The sequence below is a fragment of the Pipistrellus kuhlii genome, unplaced genomic scaffold (genome assembly GCF_014108245.1).
Source record: "Pipistrellus kuhlii isolate mPipKuh1 unplaced genomic scaffold, mPipKuh1.p scaffold_m20_p_7, whole genome shotgun sequence".
NCBI lineage: Eukaryota > Metazoa > Chordata > Mammalia > Chiroptera > Vespertilionidae > Pipistrellus > Pipistrellus kuhlii.
The window spans coordinates 74,381,572-74,397,969 of record NW_023425573.1 but is presented as its reverse complement, the minus strand read 5'-3'; the positions used below and the strand labels follow the sequence as shown (position 1 = coordinate 74,397,969).

Below are 16,398 nucleotides of genomic sequence, written 5' to 3'. Positions count from 1 at the left end.
AAGTGTCTGGCCCGGGCACGTGGGCAGAGCTCAGGAGTCACAGAGGATAAGGTTTTGTGAGGCGAGGTCCACAGGGAAAGATCCCACTCTGGCTTTGACGTGTAGAAAGCTCTCATGACTTCCATGTTGCAGATAAGAGAATTGAGGCCCAGTTAGGACTTCTTTAAGGCCCCAACGTTGGCTCTTGCCCTGGTCACAGCCAATCCCTGCACCAAGCTTCCTGAAGGGTGGTGAGGGGGGCGGCTCGTCGCCATGGCATGAGTAATAGCCGTCAGTTGGTCCCCACGGGTCTGCTCCCTTCCTCTTGGCCATCCCTTGGCCTTGCTGAGCTGCCCATCCTTCCTAGCCCCTCGTTCTCAGGCTGTCTCTGCAAATCCACCCTCTGTCCCGGACTCCAGACATGGCTGCAGGGCCCCGAGCCTCCCCCGCCCTCTTACGCCAGGGGTCCAGGAGGCAAAAAGGAAGCTCCACCGGAGTCCTCCTCCCACCTGGGCCCCACAGCTGACCCGAGAAGAGACAAGGTGGAAGATGCTGGTCTCGAATTGGGGCTTAAAAGCTGGATCAGAGCCACATGCATCTTAATCGGTACATTTCTGCTTTCTCTGCGGGCACGGTCCCTTTCTGATGGGCTCTCACAAACATCTTCCTGCTACATTTCTTTGTAATACTGCCTGGAATGGTTACTTAGACATCATAAAAAAATCATTATATTTTCAAAAGGAAGGCGGAGAAATTTCTACAAAAGGGAATACAAAAAGCTCAGCACACACACAAGCACACACATATAAGCCAAACCACACACAATGCACATGCGTGCAAATTTGGTCTAACAGAAAAGGGCACTGCTTTGCGAAATAAAAGTGAGTGCATAACTTACAGGGCTTTTTACAGACATCTAGATTTCCTAATCATTCTAGAAAAATCCGGTTCGATTACGTACAGCAGCAGTTCTGTGATAAACCAACCCGGAAACGGTTACCAATAAATAAAATTTACAGTTCCCGGCGGGCCTGTCTCCACAGAAATGCATCAGAGGCATTAACGACTTTTCCTCTAACATGCCGGACCCCACACGGCTCTCACTCACCGAGGGGCTGTGTGATAAATCCTGAGCCCTTTGCTTTCACAAAGCTCCTGGCTTACGGTGTAGGTAATATTCCCATTTTATATTGGCAAGAACTTCATTATATTCCCCTCTGTGTTGCCAGTCGCAAATCTGGGGCGCCTGAATTGAACTGTGCAGCTCAGGGCCTTGGGACCCCGAGATGACAGGAAACAGCGAGCAGCCAGGGGCTGGTGGGGCGAGTGGGAAGGGGCTGCACACTCCCAGGGGTCCATCTGGGACCTGCCCTAATCCACTTACCCACCACAGCTGGCACCACATCTGGCGACGTAAGGGCCTGAAGCACCAGTCCTGACAACTCCACCGTGACCCAGGCCACCCTTCTTGCCGGGTCTCCCTCCCACCTGTGGGAATCCTGACTCTTGTTTGGAAGGCGAGGGACCTCCCAGGGGCTGGGACCGTGGGCGGCTGGTCACTATGATGGGTTACAGAGGGCACTGCTCAGCGTTCTGGCTCCACACCAGTTCGGAAGGGAAACCTCATTGATGTTAACTAAGGGCTCAGACTCAAGTCTGCTCCAGGAACTAAAGGAGAGCAGCAGAACCCAGGACACATAGAATGAATAATGTCCTCCAAGCAGGGCAGACTGCCTCTCCACAGAGTGTGTGTGTGTGTGTGTGTGTGTGTGTGTGTGAGAGAGAGAGAGAGAGAGAGAGAGAGAGAGAGAGAGAGAGAGAGGGAGAGAGAGAGGGAGGTGCTTTTACACTCGGGGATACAAAGCCAAACATAATGGCTATAGAAAGTGGCAATTTACAAATTGCTGAGGAGGTAATTTATTGCAATCACTGTGGCTGTCACAGGCTTAGCGATAACTCTCTCCACACTTTGTGCCAACAAAGGCTTCCTGGCCATCTCTCCTGGATGGTCACCATGATGGTGGGGAGGACAGACAGGCCAGCACCGTCGGGGCAGAGCGGGCTGGGGACCTGCCTGCTGCCAAGGCTTTCCCACTGGCCTGGAGGCCACGCCCACAGCACAGGGAGGCCACGCCCACAGCACAGGGAGCCAGCGGTTTGGAGGCTTCTCTATCATTAATGCAAATTATGCAACTTCAGTCCTAGGACAAGCATTCTATTGTTTTCAACTTGTTTGAAGACTGGTGATCTTGGAAAATTGTAGCTCTGAGTAACCCTGGGCACTTGATAACCAGAGTATACCCCACAGGCGCAGCCAGGCTTACACTGTCATTAACAGAGCAGCGCCCGCAGGGTTGACTGCTGTGGCTGGGGTCGCTCTTCTGCTGGACAGAAGCCTCCTGTGGGCCGAGGTGCTCGATCCCCCGGAGTCCAGCGCTGTCCCACATGCAGACTGATGCCGCCTTAGCTCATCTTCCACCCCCTTCTCCTGTCCCTGCTGCTCCGCACTTCTGCCAACACTGCTACCTACCCTGACATCTGGGCACCCCCCTGGCCATCCAAACCCCTGCCCTGAAGGGCCTTGGGCAGGTAGGCGCTTCCCAGCCCCCTCGGCCCCACATAGCTCTCCAGGTCTGGAGTCAGAGAAGCAGCTGTGTTCCTTGGTGGATCTAGTGAGACAGACCTGGGTATGAATTTGGGTTCAGCCATGAGTCTGCCCTGAGACGTGGGCAGGTTACTCCTTCTCTGTCCCGATGATTAAGTAAAACAGTGAATCTGAGGGCCCTCAAAGCCACACCTTAGCACTCTCTTGTTTTCACAGTGCTCTGCTCTGAGCACGCTCACATTTCAGCTTCCCAATTAGACTCTGAGCTCCAGGAGTGCAGGGACCTGCGTGCCCGCCACGCCTGTCTGAACAGTCCCACACAGCGCGCTCTGCTCACTGGGGTCTGTCGATGCCGCTGGGCCCACGGGCTCAGGCAGTGAACACCAACACTCAGCTCCTATCACACTTGGGGGGTCTGAGCCCCTTGGAGAACCGTCCTGTCAGGAGCCACGCTTCCTCTGAAACAAACCCTCCAGGTGGGGGGCAGGAGCTCCAAGAGCACCCCCACGGTTCCTGGGTTCATCCCGGTCAGCTGCGACCTGTCCCTGGGGTTCTCACTGAGCCTTTAGCTGTTCCCTGAGCTCCCCGCAAACCTGGATCCCCATTCCCCTCCCACAGACAGCCAGGCCAGATCAGAATGTTCAAGAAGAGTTGTAGAAGCTATGGGAGGAGAGGAAGCAGCGATGCCAGAACTCAGAGGAGCAGAGCGTGCTCAGGCCTCCAACTTCTAGCCTCCAACCTCCCAATCCTGGGAGGCCAGAGGGCGGGGGGGGGGGGGCGGGGGGAGCCCCCCAACACCCCTGACTACCCCGGCTGCCCAGGCTGGCACTGTCCTGTTCCTTCCCTCCAGTGCCGGGTGCCACACGCTTTGGCCAGTCTGGAGCCATCTCCATGGAGCAGAGCAGAGGGCCAGGTTTGCCTCCTGCGCTGCTCAGCCCCACCCAGGCTGAGGTTGCTTTTCTGGAAATGGTGACGGACCCTCACCCCACTCGGTGTGTCCAATGCACAGTCCTGACCCATGTGCTGGCCTGGTCATCCAGAAAGCCTCGGTACAGGCCCTCGGCCACCACAAACATCGATGCTATGGCAACAGGAGGGTCATTCCATCAGATGCCAGCACACCAGCTTTGGGACCTGCTATCTACACAGAAACTGGGCGTCACTCCACCTGGGAAGCTTAGTGGGCACCTTTGCCAGTCCCCACATTACATTCACCTGTGACTGACATAATCTTGGGGCTGTTTTTTACTTTAATCTCCTGATGTGATAGCGCCAGGAGGCTTAAGAAGTGCTCTGTTTGCTTAGATCCCACCTGGCTCTCATGAAGTGGAAAGGGAGACAAGAATAAGCTGCTATGTGATTGCAGGACAATTAGTGCCACCTGTCACATGTTCTGCCAGGTGACAATGGTGATTTATGAGGACAGACTGATTGGGAAGAGTTGAGCCCTGGGTTGAAGTGACAATTCAGAAATTCCTGGTCTCGCATAAATCACCCGTCACTGATGGAGCGATGGAGCGCTGAGAGCAGGCAGGAGTCTATAGCTGAAGCTCAGCAGGGAGCTGTCTCTGGTTGTGAATCCTGGCTCTTATCACTGGGGACCTGGGAAATACAGTTCCCTCACTTCTATTTAGAAAAAAAGTGGGGGAGTGGGTTTTCCACAGGGTCATAAATGGCAACTGACACTCATCCCACCAGAAGTGGGACTCAGCCAGGCCTTGGGGCTGGGTAAATGTTTGTTGAATGAATAAATGATGAGAGGATTTGGACAAGGATATATAGTTAGTGGTTAGGAGTCGAAAGTTTGGGATCTAAAGAATGGATTGGAGTTCCGTGTGTTCTCGGGCAAGTTAAATAGTTGGGAGAACATTTTCTATGTCTTAGGAATGGGAAGATTCTAATGTGCTCACACATATAGCATGCTTGGCCCAGGGCCTGGCACGTGGGAAGCTGAGTGTTCAGTGATGACGGAGATTTGTCACTTCAGGCATGAAGGAAGTGGCTCCTGCAGGAGGGTGCATGACGAGGATGTGAAGGGTTGACATGCAGAGGCCTCAGACTGGGAGGAGGTCAAGTTGCACATGAAGGTGGGCCCTGCTGTAGCAGGAAGTGCGACTTCTGTCGCTGGACCTTTGAGAACCACTGTCTCTCTCTGGTTTTGAATCCTGGCTCGCATCCTCTTGAACAGGGTTGGTGAGGGCAGAGTGTGTGGGGGAAAGAGGCACTTGCCTCTCCAAACCCCAAGAGGGAGGAAAAGAGCCGACTTGGCCATAGGCTCTTAAAACTACTTAAACTGGCAAGTGTCTCTGTTTTAAACCGAGGCCCATTCCTGGTGCAGATGCTGGAAAGCAATTTCGTGGAGTGCTCAACCTACAGCTCAGCCTGCCGCGCCCAGGAAGACCCGCGGCTGTGCTTGGGGGGGAGGGCAGAAAAGGTGGACCCGGCCTCAGGTGGGCCCAGGGAGCCTGATGTCACTGCACAGCCCGTTCTGCTCCCCCAGCCCACCTGACACCACCCACCGGCCGAGGTTCTATGAGGAGGAGGCAGGCTTCTCCCAGGGTGGAGCCTGGGCCAGGGCACTGAACAGGAGTCCTGGGGCTGGGCCTGAGGCCAGCTCTGCAACAGAGAAGGGGCAATGGAGGCCATTCTCTGGGCCTTATCTTCTCTAGTGAACTGAGGGGTTCAGACTACGAGAGTGATGAGTCTGGAAGGTCCCCAGGCGTGGGAGTGGAGCGGGGGAGTGGGTGGGTGGGTGGGGGTGAAGGAGAGAGAGTTCCTAATATTGCACTCCTAAACTCATTGCCCTTCACATAATTAATCCCCCAGGAAGGCAATATTGTACCCTATTTATAGGAATATCAGGTGCAAAGCCCTTAACAAGGTTTTACAGATGAAGAAACGAGTTCAGAGCTGAGGACTGCCAAGGTCACCTCAAGCAGAGCTGTGGGGATTCAGACTTGGGTCCATCTGATCCCAAAGCCGGGAGCCCTTCCCTTCACCCTCTACCACGGAGGTGCGCGGCTGTGGACTTTAGTCACTCACCTTCACTTTTCAACTCCCCGGGGCCCTGCCCATAACTGATAAATCCAAGGAGGGAGGAGCAATGGGGCACGGACAGTCACATTTGGCATCTCCAGGCTGGAGACATGGTCCCGGTGTGACCAGGCCAGGCCCTGGGGAGCCCAGCACTCATGGCTCCAAGGCCAGGGCCTACAGGAAACCTCTATCACTAAGTCACTCATCCATCAGAGATTGATTAAGCACACGCTTCATGCCAGCCCCTCGGCCAGCCCCTGGGGGTAGAGATGGGCTTAGAGATCAGTAAAACAGGTCCCGCTCCCAGGGTGACCGTGGCTGGGTGTGGGGCTGGGGGTGCCCCCTGCTGATAGGGATTCCCTTGGTTGGGGTGGTACCAGGCATCTGTATTTTTTAAAGATATTTTTATCGATTTCAGAGGGGAAGGAAGAGGGAGAAAGAGAATCATTGGTTGGCTGCCTCCTGCATGCTCCACATTGGGGATCAAGCCCACAACCTGGGCATATGCCCTAACCAGGAATTGAATCCATCCACTGGTTCACAGGTCAATGCCCAACCACTGAGCCATGCTGGCCAGGCTAAACATCTTTTAACAAACCTTGCAGGTGACTGAGGGACTCACCCAGGTGAGCAATTTGGTCTTGTGAACACTCTGGCTGCCAGCACTTGATTGTTTGGGCTGCCACAACCCTGAGAACATGCCTCTTTCCCACGAGCAGGCTCCTCCGGGCTCCCAAGCCGGGCTTTGTACAGTCCTCTCCTCCACCTCGCTGCCAGGGTACCCCTGCAAACGCCCGTGCTCTGCGAGGCTCCAGTTCCCCGTCATTAACCAGCAAATAATGGCACCTTCCCATCCCGAGGCTGTGTGCGAAGCAGGCTGCCGGCACAGACAGATGCAAAATAAATGTCTACCATTCATTCTATCATCACTGCATGCGCCGACAGACATGCTTCCCTGGGTGGGTCAGAACCCCCACTGCCGGAACCGATCACTGTCCCAGTAACAGAGACTGCACAGCGAACCCGGAAGGCCGGTGAACCTGGAAGCTCTGAAAGGTCAGAGCCCACCCTCCCATCTAATGAAGACAACTTCCCACCAAATAGCCATGTAAACCCCTACCGAGCAGACCACCTGCCAGTTACTGGAATTACCTGCCCACGGGCTGTCCGTGTATCCCATAGTCTCAAAAAAAGGGATGGCAAGGCCAGAGCCTGGAGTAGTCCTCCCACCAGAGGTGGGCCCCCAATATTCCCAAATTAATACTTTTCTAGTCTCTTTTCATTTGTGTGCGGCCTTCTCCAGAACCGGAGCCCTGAACCACGCGGGAGGTGGAAGGGGCTCCCACACCCCACTTCTGGAGCCTGTCCCGCAGGTGGCCTGGCCCTGGAGGCCTCTCAGCGCCCCTGCCAGGCTCGGATCCCGCCTCTAGCCCCTGAACAGCATTGGGGTGGGCAAAGGTAAGCCTCCAGTTGTGAGTACCCGAAAGTTTACTTTGTATTGTTTGTTATTGAACTGTTTGTATTACACCGTCAGACCTGCTTTCCCCCACGCACAAGTGCCTTCCCCAAGTTCCAACCACGCGGCAGCCCACCCCGATTTCAGAAAAATGCACGGGAGAGGGAAGTGCTAGCCAAGTGCCTCCTTCCCACCATGGTAGGGCTCCTTGGACGCCTCCCTGGCCAGGGCAGCAGCTTGGGAAGCCCGACCCCGGCCCCCGGCCCCGGCCCTCCCTGAGGCCGGAGACAGACCAGGGAGCAGGGACCGGCCACCTGGGCGGGTGGCCCCCGCACCCCCCCCCCCCCCCGCCACCTCCCCGGCGCACACGGCTGGGAGGAAGCGGGGCGCGCGGCGGGGGCACCGGGACGTGGCGGGTCGGGCGGCCGCCGTCGCCTGCGTACTTGGGGCGCTGCCGGCTGCGGGCGGCCATGGCACAGGGGGCACAGGGGCACGGGGTGCACAGGGAGGCACAGGAGGGCACAGGGCGCACAGGGGCAGCGCCGGGTCGCGGGATCCGAGCATGGCGCAGCCCAGGTCCCCGGACCGTCCAGGGTACGGGTCACTCACCTCTCCGCCCGCCGCTCCCGGCAGCCGCTGACGGACCCGCGCCGGAGGCGGTGGCCCGGCCCAGGCTCCTCCTCCGCCCCGCGCCCCGCCCGCCGCCCGCCCGCCCCCGGCGGCCGCTTATCCGGCTGGGCCACCTCCCAGGTTCGGACTGGGACTTGCCCGTCCGCTGTCCGCGCTGCCCCGGCTGCGGCAACGTGCCACCCTACCCCCTCGCCCAGGGTCGGGGCCATCCCGCAGCTTCCCCATTTGCCGCCGTGGCTCCCAGTAAAGTGTGCACAACTCCGGAGCCGCCTGTGAACCAGCACGGGGGCCTGGAGGCTGTGACTTCTGAGGCCCCCTTACCCAGAGGGACACTCAAACCCAGTCAGAGTTCACAGCGGCTTTCGGCGGCTCCACAGGGTGAGAGCCAGCATGCCGGCTGGCCCTGCTCCCTTCTGCGCGGGAAGCAGCGGCAGAGGCCCCTGGCCAAGGCTGCGCTCCGGCCTCGGTGGTCCTGCCCCATCCATGTCCCTTGGCCATCCTCAGGCCCAATAGTCCCCATAGGCCTCCGGAGCTGCCGGGCACTTTGCAACTTGCCTCTGTGGACTCCGGGGACCCCAAACCCCTCCCTCCCCGGCTCCTCAGTCCCCATGCTGAAGGCAGCACAGCAGGCACGAGGGGGGCATCCCGTGGATACTCCCTAAAGGTCTGTGCCTTCATCTGATGCCCATCTCACTCACCACACATGGGGTGCTACTTGCTCTTCCTCTCCCTGCGAGAACACGAGAACTCGGTGGGAGGGAAAAGCTAGGCACCAAGACCGTTATCTAATCCCTGGGACTCTCTCTGGAATATTGCTGGGGGCATAGTCCACCAGCCCCTGGTAAAGACCTTCAAAGCACTCCAGGAAGCAAACCTGGGCTGGAGAGATAAGCCCTAACGGGTTATCTGAACCCCCAGGCAGAGGCAGCGGGGCTGGGCCTCAGAGGGCTCAGTGGGAAGAAGAGGCAGAGTTACCCCAGCCCCGTGGCGGGAATGCTGCTGTGAGGGGCCTCTCCTCCCCCCCGCCCCACCAAGACCCACCCGTGAACATCTGGTGCTTGCCCGCCTCCACAGTCTTCTCCTAACATAAACCCCCTTCCCAGCCCTCTCTCTGCCTGGCCCCAGGGCCCAGATCCTCTCAGTCTTCTTCCGGGACCCTCCTGCCCCACCCTGCCTCAGGGCCTCGCCCTCTGTCTTATAGGTCCTTTATCCTTTCAACACTTAGGGAGCCTGCAGTGCCACACAACGTCCCAAGTGCTGGGGACACGGGTGCCCAAGGCCTGGTTCCTGCCTTTGCATGGTGAGTTGCCTCTGAAATGAGTTGTAAAGTTTAAGAAGACAGAAACCAGCTTCTCCCCCCCCTCCCACCCCACCCCTTGGTGCCCCTAGCATGGGCCCTGCACAGAGTAGGTGCTCTCCACATACTGGCGATAGCTCACGGGGGTCTCTGAGCATCCTTCCTGCAACAACAATGGGTGGCACAGGACATGGAACTTGGAAAACGAGTGCTGAAGTCTCCCAGTGTTTTTTGAAAGGATCCTAGTATCCACTCAGCATTCCTCCCAAGAGGCCTGGTAGGCATCTTTGTGGGGCTCCTGGGGACTGGAGAGAGATAGGGGAGACGAACTGGCAGAGGCTGTGAGAACAGTAACCTCACAGGAGATGTGGTGGTAAATTCTTAGCTGGCAGGTCCAGGTGGGCAATCACACCAGGCACAGGAAGTGTTTCTCTCGTGAGCTCTCCCAGGGCAGGCAGCTTTTCTGTCTCATTTACTTTTGCATTCCCAGTGCCTGGCACATAAGTAGGTGCTCAGCAAATAGGTGCTGAATGAATGCACTCCCAATCTCACCCTTCTTTGCCTCCTTCAGCATCTCCGAGAAGCTCCCCCATGGCTCTTGCCCACCTCTGGCCTCCTCCCCTGCCTGCCCAGAGCTGGTAGAGTGTTGGGGACTGAGGAGTGCCCAGTGTACCAGTACCTCTGATGCAAGGGGCACCGGAGTTGCTGGGCATTCTCTTTAGGGAGCCCGTGGCTGCCACCTCCTGAGCTTTCCCGTCTCCTAACCAGGAGGGTAGCCTTTTGGTTCAGAGGACTGGAGCGTCGGGATGAGAATCTAGGGTCACGTCCTACTCGGTCAGAGAGGAGGGCTGTTGTTCCCTCTCAGCTTCTCGGATTGATGCAACATTTATAGGCCGCACATCCATTTTACAAAATAAATATTCTGACTGACTATTAAAGCGTGATGGCCAGGAAAAGCAGTGTGCCCTGATGTACTCTGACAGCGCTGGCTGGGAGCCAGGCCACCGGAGCCAGTCCTGCCACGGCAGCACCCTCACCTCTCCTCTCACCCAAACGAGGGGAGATGCCTCCAAACGTGGGCACAGGGAGCTGCTCCCCTATGTGAGGAGGGAGTGGGGCTGCAATTTCTCCATGTAAGAACTTAGAGGATTTTTATGAGTTTATCTGAGCCAAATCGAAAATTGTCAGGAAGCAAAAGCTCAATGGACTTGTTATGGGGCAAAAATAGAATATCTATGGTTATGGGAAATACAAATTATGTTTCGTTAACCATAATTGCCTTATGCTGGTTAAAGAAAGGGCATTCAAGCTGGTTTGGCTCAGTGGCTAGAGCGTTACACCCAAGGGTTCTGGGTTTGATTCCCTTCAAGGGCACACATCTCAGTTGCAGGCTCCTCCCAACAGGTCCTGGTTGGGGCTCTAGTAGGAGACAGCCAATAGATGTGTTATCTCACATCATTATTTCTATCTTTCCCTCTCCCTTCCACTCACTATATATATATATATATATATATATGACATTCTAACCTGGCTGGGAGTTGTATAACCCCAGGACCTGGGAGTCAACCTTGGACCTGGGAATGTGGTCCATTCTCATTCAAGAACTACCTGTTTTTGCCCATGGACTGAAAGGTTCTAGGTTCAGTTTTGGTCATGGGCACATGGCCAGGTTGCAGGCTTGATCCCCAGTGCAGGAGGAAACCAATCAGTGATTATCTCTCATCACTGAAGTTTCTATCTCTCTCTCCCTCTCTGAAAATCAATAAAAGTATGTATATTTTAAAATGAACTGCTTATTATCATGGAAAGATTAACAATCTTGTTGCCCAAGTAATGGGTTCCCACTCAGCCTGCATAGCCTACTTCTCCTTGCCCGTAATCCCTACTTCCCCATGTAATCTTTTCCTACCTATATAAGCATCTGGGTTATGGGGGGCTGAAGAGCAGATTTTTGTGGATAACCTTCTGCCAACAGTATTGGAATAAACACTCATATATGATTTGACCCTGTCTCTGCTTAATTTGCTCAAGTAGTGACAGGCAGCACTGACCCATTGACTGTGTGGTTACAGGCAGAAAACACTCTGGAGAATGGCAGTCTTACAGCTTATTTTATACACTAGACTAGAGTCAAAGGAGGAGATGCAGGGGATTATGTGAAATCCATCACTGGTTGATTATGGGGAGGGAGAAAGCAAAGGGGGAAATTGCTGGGGTTGGATGAAGAGTCAGACAGAGAGGCACATACTCCTACATTGCTGGGTACATAGCATAGAGATCCTATGCAGGAAACAGATAACAATGAGGAGTCTGTGGTCTCCTGTTTTGGTGGGAGGTTATGCCCTATGGAGTTTGGAAAAGGAGATTACTCTGACATTTCAAAGGTATGTTAGCTTAGATGCAAAAAGTCAGTAGGCGGGCTCAGTTAAGGTCAAGATTGACCTTTGTCAAGGAAGCTTCAGGCCTAGGATGTGTCCCTGCCATGCTTGCTTCTAGTTAAATATTTTTATTAACTTTAAAAATTTTATTGAATTTATTAGGGTGACCTATATATATATAAAAGCCAGCAACCAGAATGCTGGAATGACTGGTCACTATGATACCCACTGCAGCCAGTAAACCAGCCCAATCAGGGGTGGGGCCAACAGGCCAACCTCCCGTGATCCATCCCCCTGGCTGGCCCCACCCAAGATGGCCCCCCCCACCCTGATCAGCACACGGCCTCCCCCTCAAGCCAGTTCTGCCCCTGATTGGCCCCCCTACTCTAATCAGGGGCAGGACCAGCCGGCCGACCACCCATGGTCTCTCCCCTAGTCTGCTGGCCTTTGATCGGCCCCCCACCCCATTCAGGGGTGGGGCTAGCTGGCCCACCACCCACAGCACCTTCCCAAGGCCAGCCCCATCCCCAATTGGCCTCCTGACCCCAATCAGCAGGCCAGCCGGCTAACTTCCCACCATCTCCTCCTCCCAACAGACCTGGCCCTGATCCACTGATTGGAGCTGGGCTGGCTGGACCCCACCCATGCATGAATTCTTGCACTGGGCCTCTAGTTGGTTAATAAAATTATATAGACTTTAAGTGTACAATTCTCTAATATATCATCTGTATACTGTATTGTGTTACTACACAAAGTCAAGTCTCTTTCTGTCACCATTTATCCCCCTTTACCCTCTTCTACCTCCCCCACCCTCTTCCTTTAGCTAGGAATTTTTATGTTTAGACCATTCTGTGTGGTTATTTTAGGTCTCTGAGTTTGTAAGGCCACCATGCAGGCCTCCCCTGAGCTTGTCAGGTTAAGTGTGTTGCCCCTTTTTCATCCACAAATTCAAGGGGTCTTGAGGATGATTTGGGCAAATGGAGAGTTGTCTGCCACTGTGAAAAGTCACGTCAGAAACTCCCAGAGCTCAGGCATGTGAGCAACGGGCATGACCTGTGAGGAAGGCAAGCTGGCACAGGTGTGCTCGGGGCCTGGGATTTAGCTACAGGCTCTGTTTTCACATGGCACCTTATTTTGAGACAGGGCACTGAGATGTACCCACCCCTCAAGCTCCCTGCACCTGAGGTTGGTACTCTAGCTTGGCATAAGGCTGCCCTCTGTCTGGTCCTCGGCTGAAACATGAACTCTCCCAAGAGGAAATGTTCTCTGAGCTCATCAGACTGGGGAGCCGTGTCTCCTGTAAGGTTGTGTGGAAAATAAGATTACTATGACATTTCGGAGGTATGTTATCTTAGAAGCAACATTTGAACAGGAACTGCCAGAGACTGTGTGCACGTGGCAGCCTGAGAAATGCTGGTCTGCAGTACAATCGAGGAGCTGCAGCTGTGGCCAGCACAGGTGTGGAGGAGGCTCTGAAGGCAGCTGCTAAAGAGCAGGGTGGGTAAAGGCCTGGGGGTGGGTGTTTTGCTCCCTGGCACATAGTAGGTATGTCCGTATAAGAAAGTTCACACCTACACAGAATTTTTATAAAAATTCATTTGAGCCACACAGGAGATATGCCTGGAAACAAGACAGGAACAGACTGAGGAAATGCTTCCTGGAAGGACAGCTTGCAGCTGCTCTTCTGCATTTGGAACTAAGGAAGAGTCCATGAAGATGGGAGGCAGTGAAGCAGGGATTGGTTTACAGGAGAGTTAACAAGAACATGTGGTCTCTTGAGGGAGGTTTTGCTTGAGGGGTCTGAAAAGAAGCGTTTCAGATGTGTGTTAACTAGATGCACGGACCATGGGCAGAGTTTGCCTAAGGCAAGGCTAAGCTTTCACTAGGGAAGGTATAAGCCTAAGGCATGACTTACCTACCATGATCCTTTTGGGTTACTTTCTACAGAACCTCCCCCCCCCCCCCACCTTTTTTTTTAATCCACAGAACTTGATAACTTTTTGTGTGAGATCCAGTGTGTTGGCTTGTGACTAGGCCATTGCTGGCCAATGGGAATGTAGGAAGCTGGCCCAGCAGCTCCCGGGAGCATTGAGTGAGCCCAGGAGCAGGGCCTTCCAGTGAGTGTGGGAGCCTAGCATTGCCTTTCAGCTAGGGGAGAGGGCAAAGCGCCGACTCCAGAAGTCTGGGCCTTTGCCCCTTGCTCCCGGTGCAGGCACATGATGGCCTGGGAGGATTTTAAATTCCAAAGCCTTAGGCCCAGCCAAGACCTCCCAAATCAGAACCACATTTTAGCAGGAACTGCCAGAGACTGTGCACATGGAAGTCTGAGAAATGCTGGTTTACAGTGCAATCGAGGAAATACCAACTCCTTGCACACCTAGGCCAAGACAGAAAGCCAATCCTGGGCCACACTCATCCTCACTGGGTCGCACTTTAATATTGCTCACACCCTTCGTTTTCTTAAAGGACCTTGTGAGCCAAATGGACTTGTTTAATACGCTTCTGAATTTAAAAAATTTTAAATTGATTTTACAGATAGAAAAAACACATCAATTTGCCTTTCAACTTACTTATGCGTTCATTGGTTTGATTCTTGTATGTGACCTGACTGGGGATCGAACCCACAACCTTGGCATATCAGGATGGTGCGCCAACCAACCGAGCTACCTAGCCAGGCTGTTTCTGAATTTTTATAAATATGGAGTAAATGACTCTGTCCTTCACAACACTCAATGCCTGCTATGCAAAGCTTCAAGGAGCAGATAAAAGACTGGTATGCTTACTCCTTTCCAATAACTGATCCTATTCCTTTTTTACCATGGCTACTATGATACGCAGACCCATATTCATGACTGAGTTAACCTTGTCAACTGTATTTACATCCTACTTTCTTTTCCTTTAATCCATGCTTTTTGTGCCTAATGCACTATTAGCCTTATTGTTAAGCTTTTCGTTATAAGCAACCGTAAGCTGCTTTTAGAAACAGCACATTGTTTGAGTCAGATGACGTGGAAACGGCTGTGTGCTACAGCCACAAACCCTCTCCCCTGCGTGGCCATCCCCCTTTCATGGTAACGGCCAGGTCAGGGCACGGCCTCAGCTGGATTTTGTTTGAGAAGAGGATCGGGGGGAGAGGAGGGTTGAGAGAAGGATGTGTCCTGGAACTTCTACCCCGATTTAGGAGAAAAGAAAACCTATCCAGCTAGAGGTCACTGAGACTGGCTAAACAGCTGGGAAAAGCAGAATAGGAAAATACAATAGTTAAACAGCCAGGCAGCTTACAGCCCTCTCATAACCCCCAAACCCTCTCTTCCCTGACCAAGGGCACTGCTGCCCTGGGCTCAGTTGGTAAGCATAGTCCCATGCACCCAGAGCTTTCTGGTTGGATTCCTAGTTGGGGCATATGCCTGGGTTGTGGGTTTGAGCCTCAATAAGGGATGTGCAGGAGGCAGCGGATCAATGTTCCTCCTACTCCTCCCCCTTCCTCTCTCTAAAATCAACAAAAACATTAAAGAAAAAAAAAAAAAAGAACCAAGTTTTCAACATCACTGGTACCAAGTTGGGGTGCTTACACTGTGTCCCTCCCTGCTTCCCTCCTGCACACCCTGCCCATCTCACCTGATCCGGAGTTCTTCGTGGTGGGGGGCTCTCCACAGCCTAGGGCAGGGTCCTGTGCACCAGAGCCTTCAGCTGCCATCTTTCCATGTGCTGCTCCTTCTGCGCTGGGTCTGCAGCTGGGCGGCCGGCGCTCGCTCAGCACAGCGTGGACTGTGGACTCAGGCTACTCAAGGTCAGGAGGTCATGGCCTCGCCCAGCACAGGTGGGGTCAGTGGCCTCAGACTATGTACAAACAAACTGGTTCGCACACATCCCTCGAGGCCTGGGGATGTTTTAGCTTGCTCAATTCTGTTTCTGGGTCTTGGCTCCCAAGGGGAGGTGAAGGGGAGCAGCTTGTCACCCCAAAATATGCCCCTTTCGGGGTAGTGATTATTTGAGGCTGGTTAATGTAAGAAACAGCAGGCATGGGAGAGGCTCTGAAAATCAAAGGCCTAAAAGTGAGCACAAAGTTTGAGAAACATTTGGGAAAAGGGTCCCCCTGGTTCATCTGTCATCTGGAGCTGAAATACTACTGAGGCCCAGATATAATCTTTAGGGAGATGTTATCTTTAGACTTGGGAGAGGCTCTGTAAAGGACACTTACATTTGTAAGGGAATCTCCGTGGTAAGGGGCTCTGCCTTCGAGCCAGGCCTGCACTGGAACTCAGCGGCAGCCTCGCCCTGGGTCACTGAGCTCTTCCTGGTTACCTCCCACGACCGACTCTCCACCCCAGCATCATCTTTTGTCTTTAGCTGAAGGTGCTATTTCAGATGATAGCTTCAGTCATTCCCATGTGCACAGGAGGCAGACATGCTATTAAACTTGTTAGTGTAAGAAACATTAAAAAATGTGAAGAATTTTTGTGAGTTTATTTGAGCCAAACTGTCCATAATTGCCGGGAAGCAGAATCTCAACGTATTGGGATAATGGTACAGAGAATGGCAGTTTTTCACTTTGTTTTATAAATTTCCATCAAAGGAGGAAATGTAAATGGGTTGCATGAAATCCGCTGGTGATAGATTAGGGAGGCAGGAGAAACCACGTGGGGAAACCTCTGGGATTGGATAAAAAATAAAACGATCGATGGTGGGGGCCCTGACCGGAGTACGCCGGAGGTTAAAGGCCCACTCGCCATACACGTGCAGGCAGGCAGTGACTCCGCAGTAGCACTGTACATACTGCGCAAGCGCACCCTTAAATAACCTGCTTGTGTTATGGTGCACGGACAAAACTAATTGCAGGAGGCCTCTTTCGTTTGAGTGCGTGTATAAGGTGCCGCTGACCAGCCAGTAGTTGCTGTTTTGTTCGTAATAAAGCATGTCCCACCTACCTAAGGTCATTCATGTGTTCTTCCAATTTCCTGCACCCTGAGGGGTCAGGTCCCTGGCTAAGGAACTTGCATGGGACATAGACACACAC

General features: G+C 53.7%; 1 protein-coding gene across 2 annotated transcripts in view; it reads right to left on the bottom strand.

Moving 5' to 3' along the window:
- The window catches only part of STEAP3 (STEAP3 metalloreductase), a 46,297-nt gene extending 31,176 nt beyond the window's left edge, over positions 1-15,121 (bottom strand). Inside the window, exon 1 of one of the 2 annotated variants that reach the window (XM_036421932.2) lies at positions 15,000-15,121. In XM_036421932.2, the coding sequence (XP_036277825.1) occupies positions 15,000-15,078 (79 nt within the window). In that variant the 5' untranslated portion in view covers positions 15,079-15,121. Of the gene's footprint in view, positions 1-7,685; positions 7,771-14,999 lie in introns of those variants that run through there. The other variant, XM_036421933.2, reaches the window with a different exon arrangement.
- Positions 15,122-16,398: the final 1,277 nt, after the last annotated feature.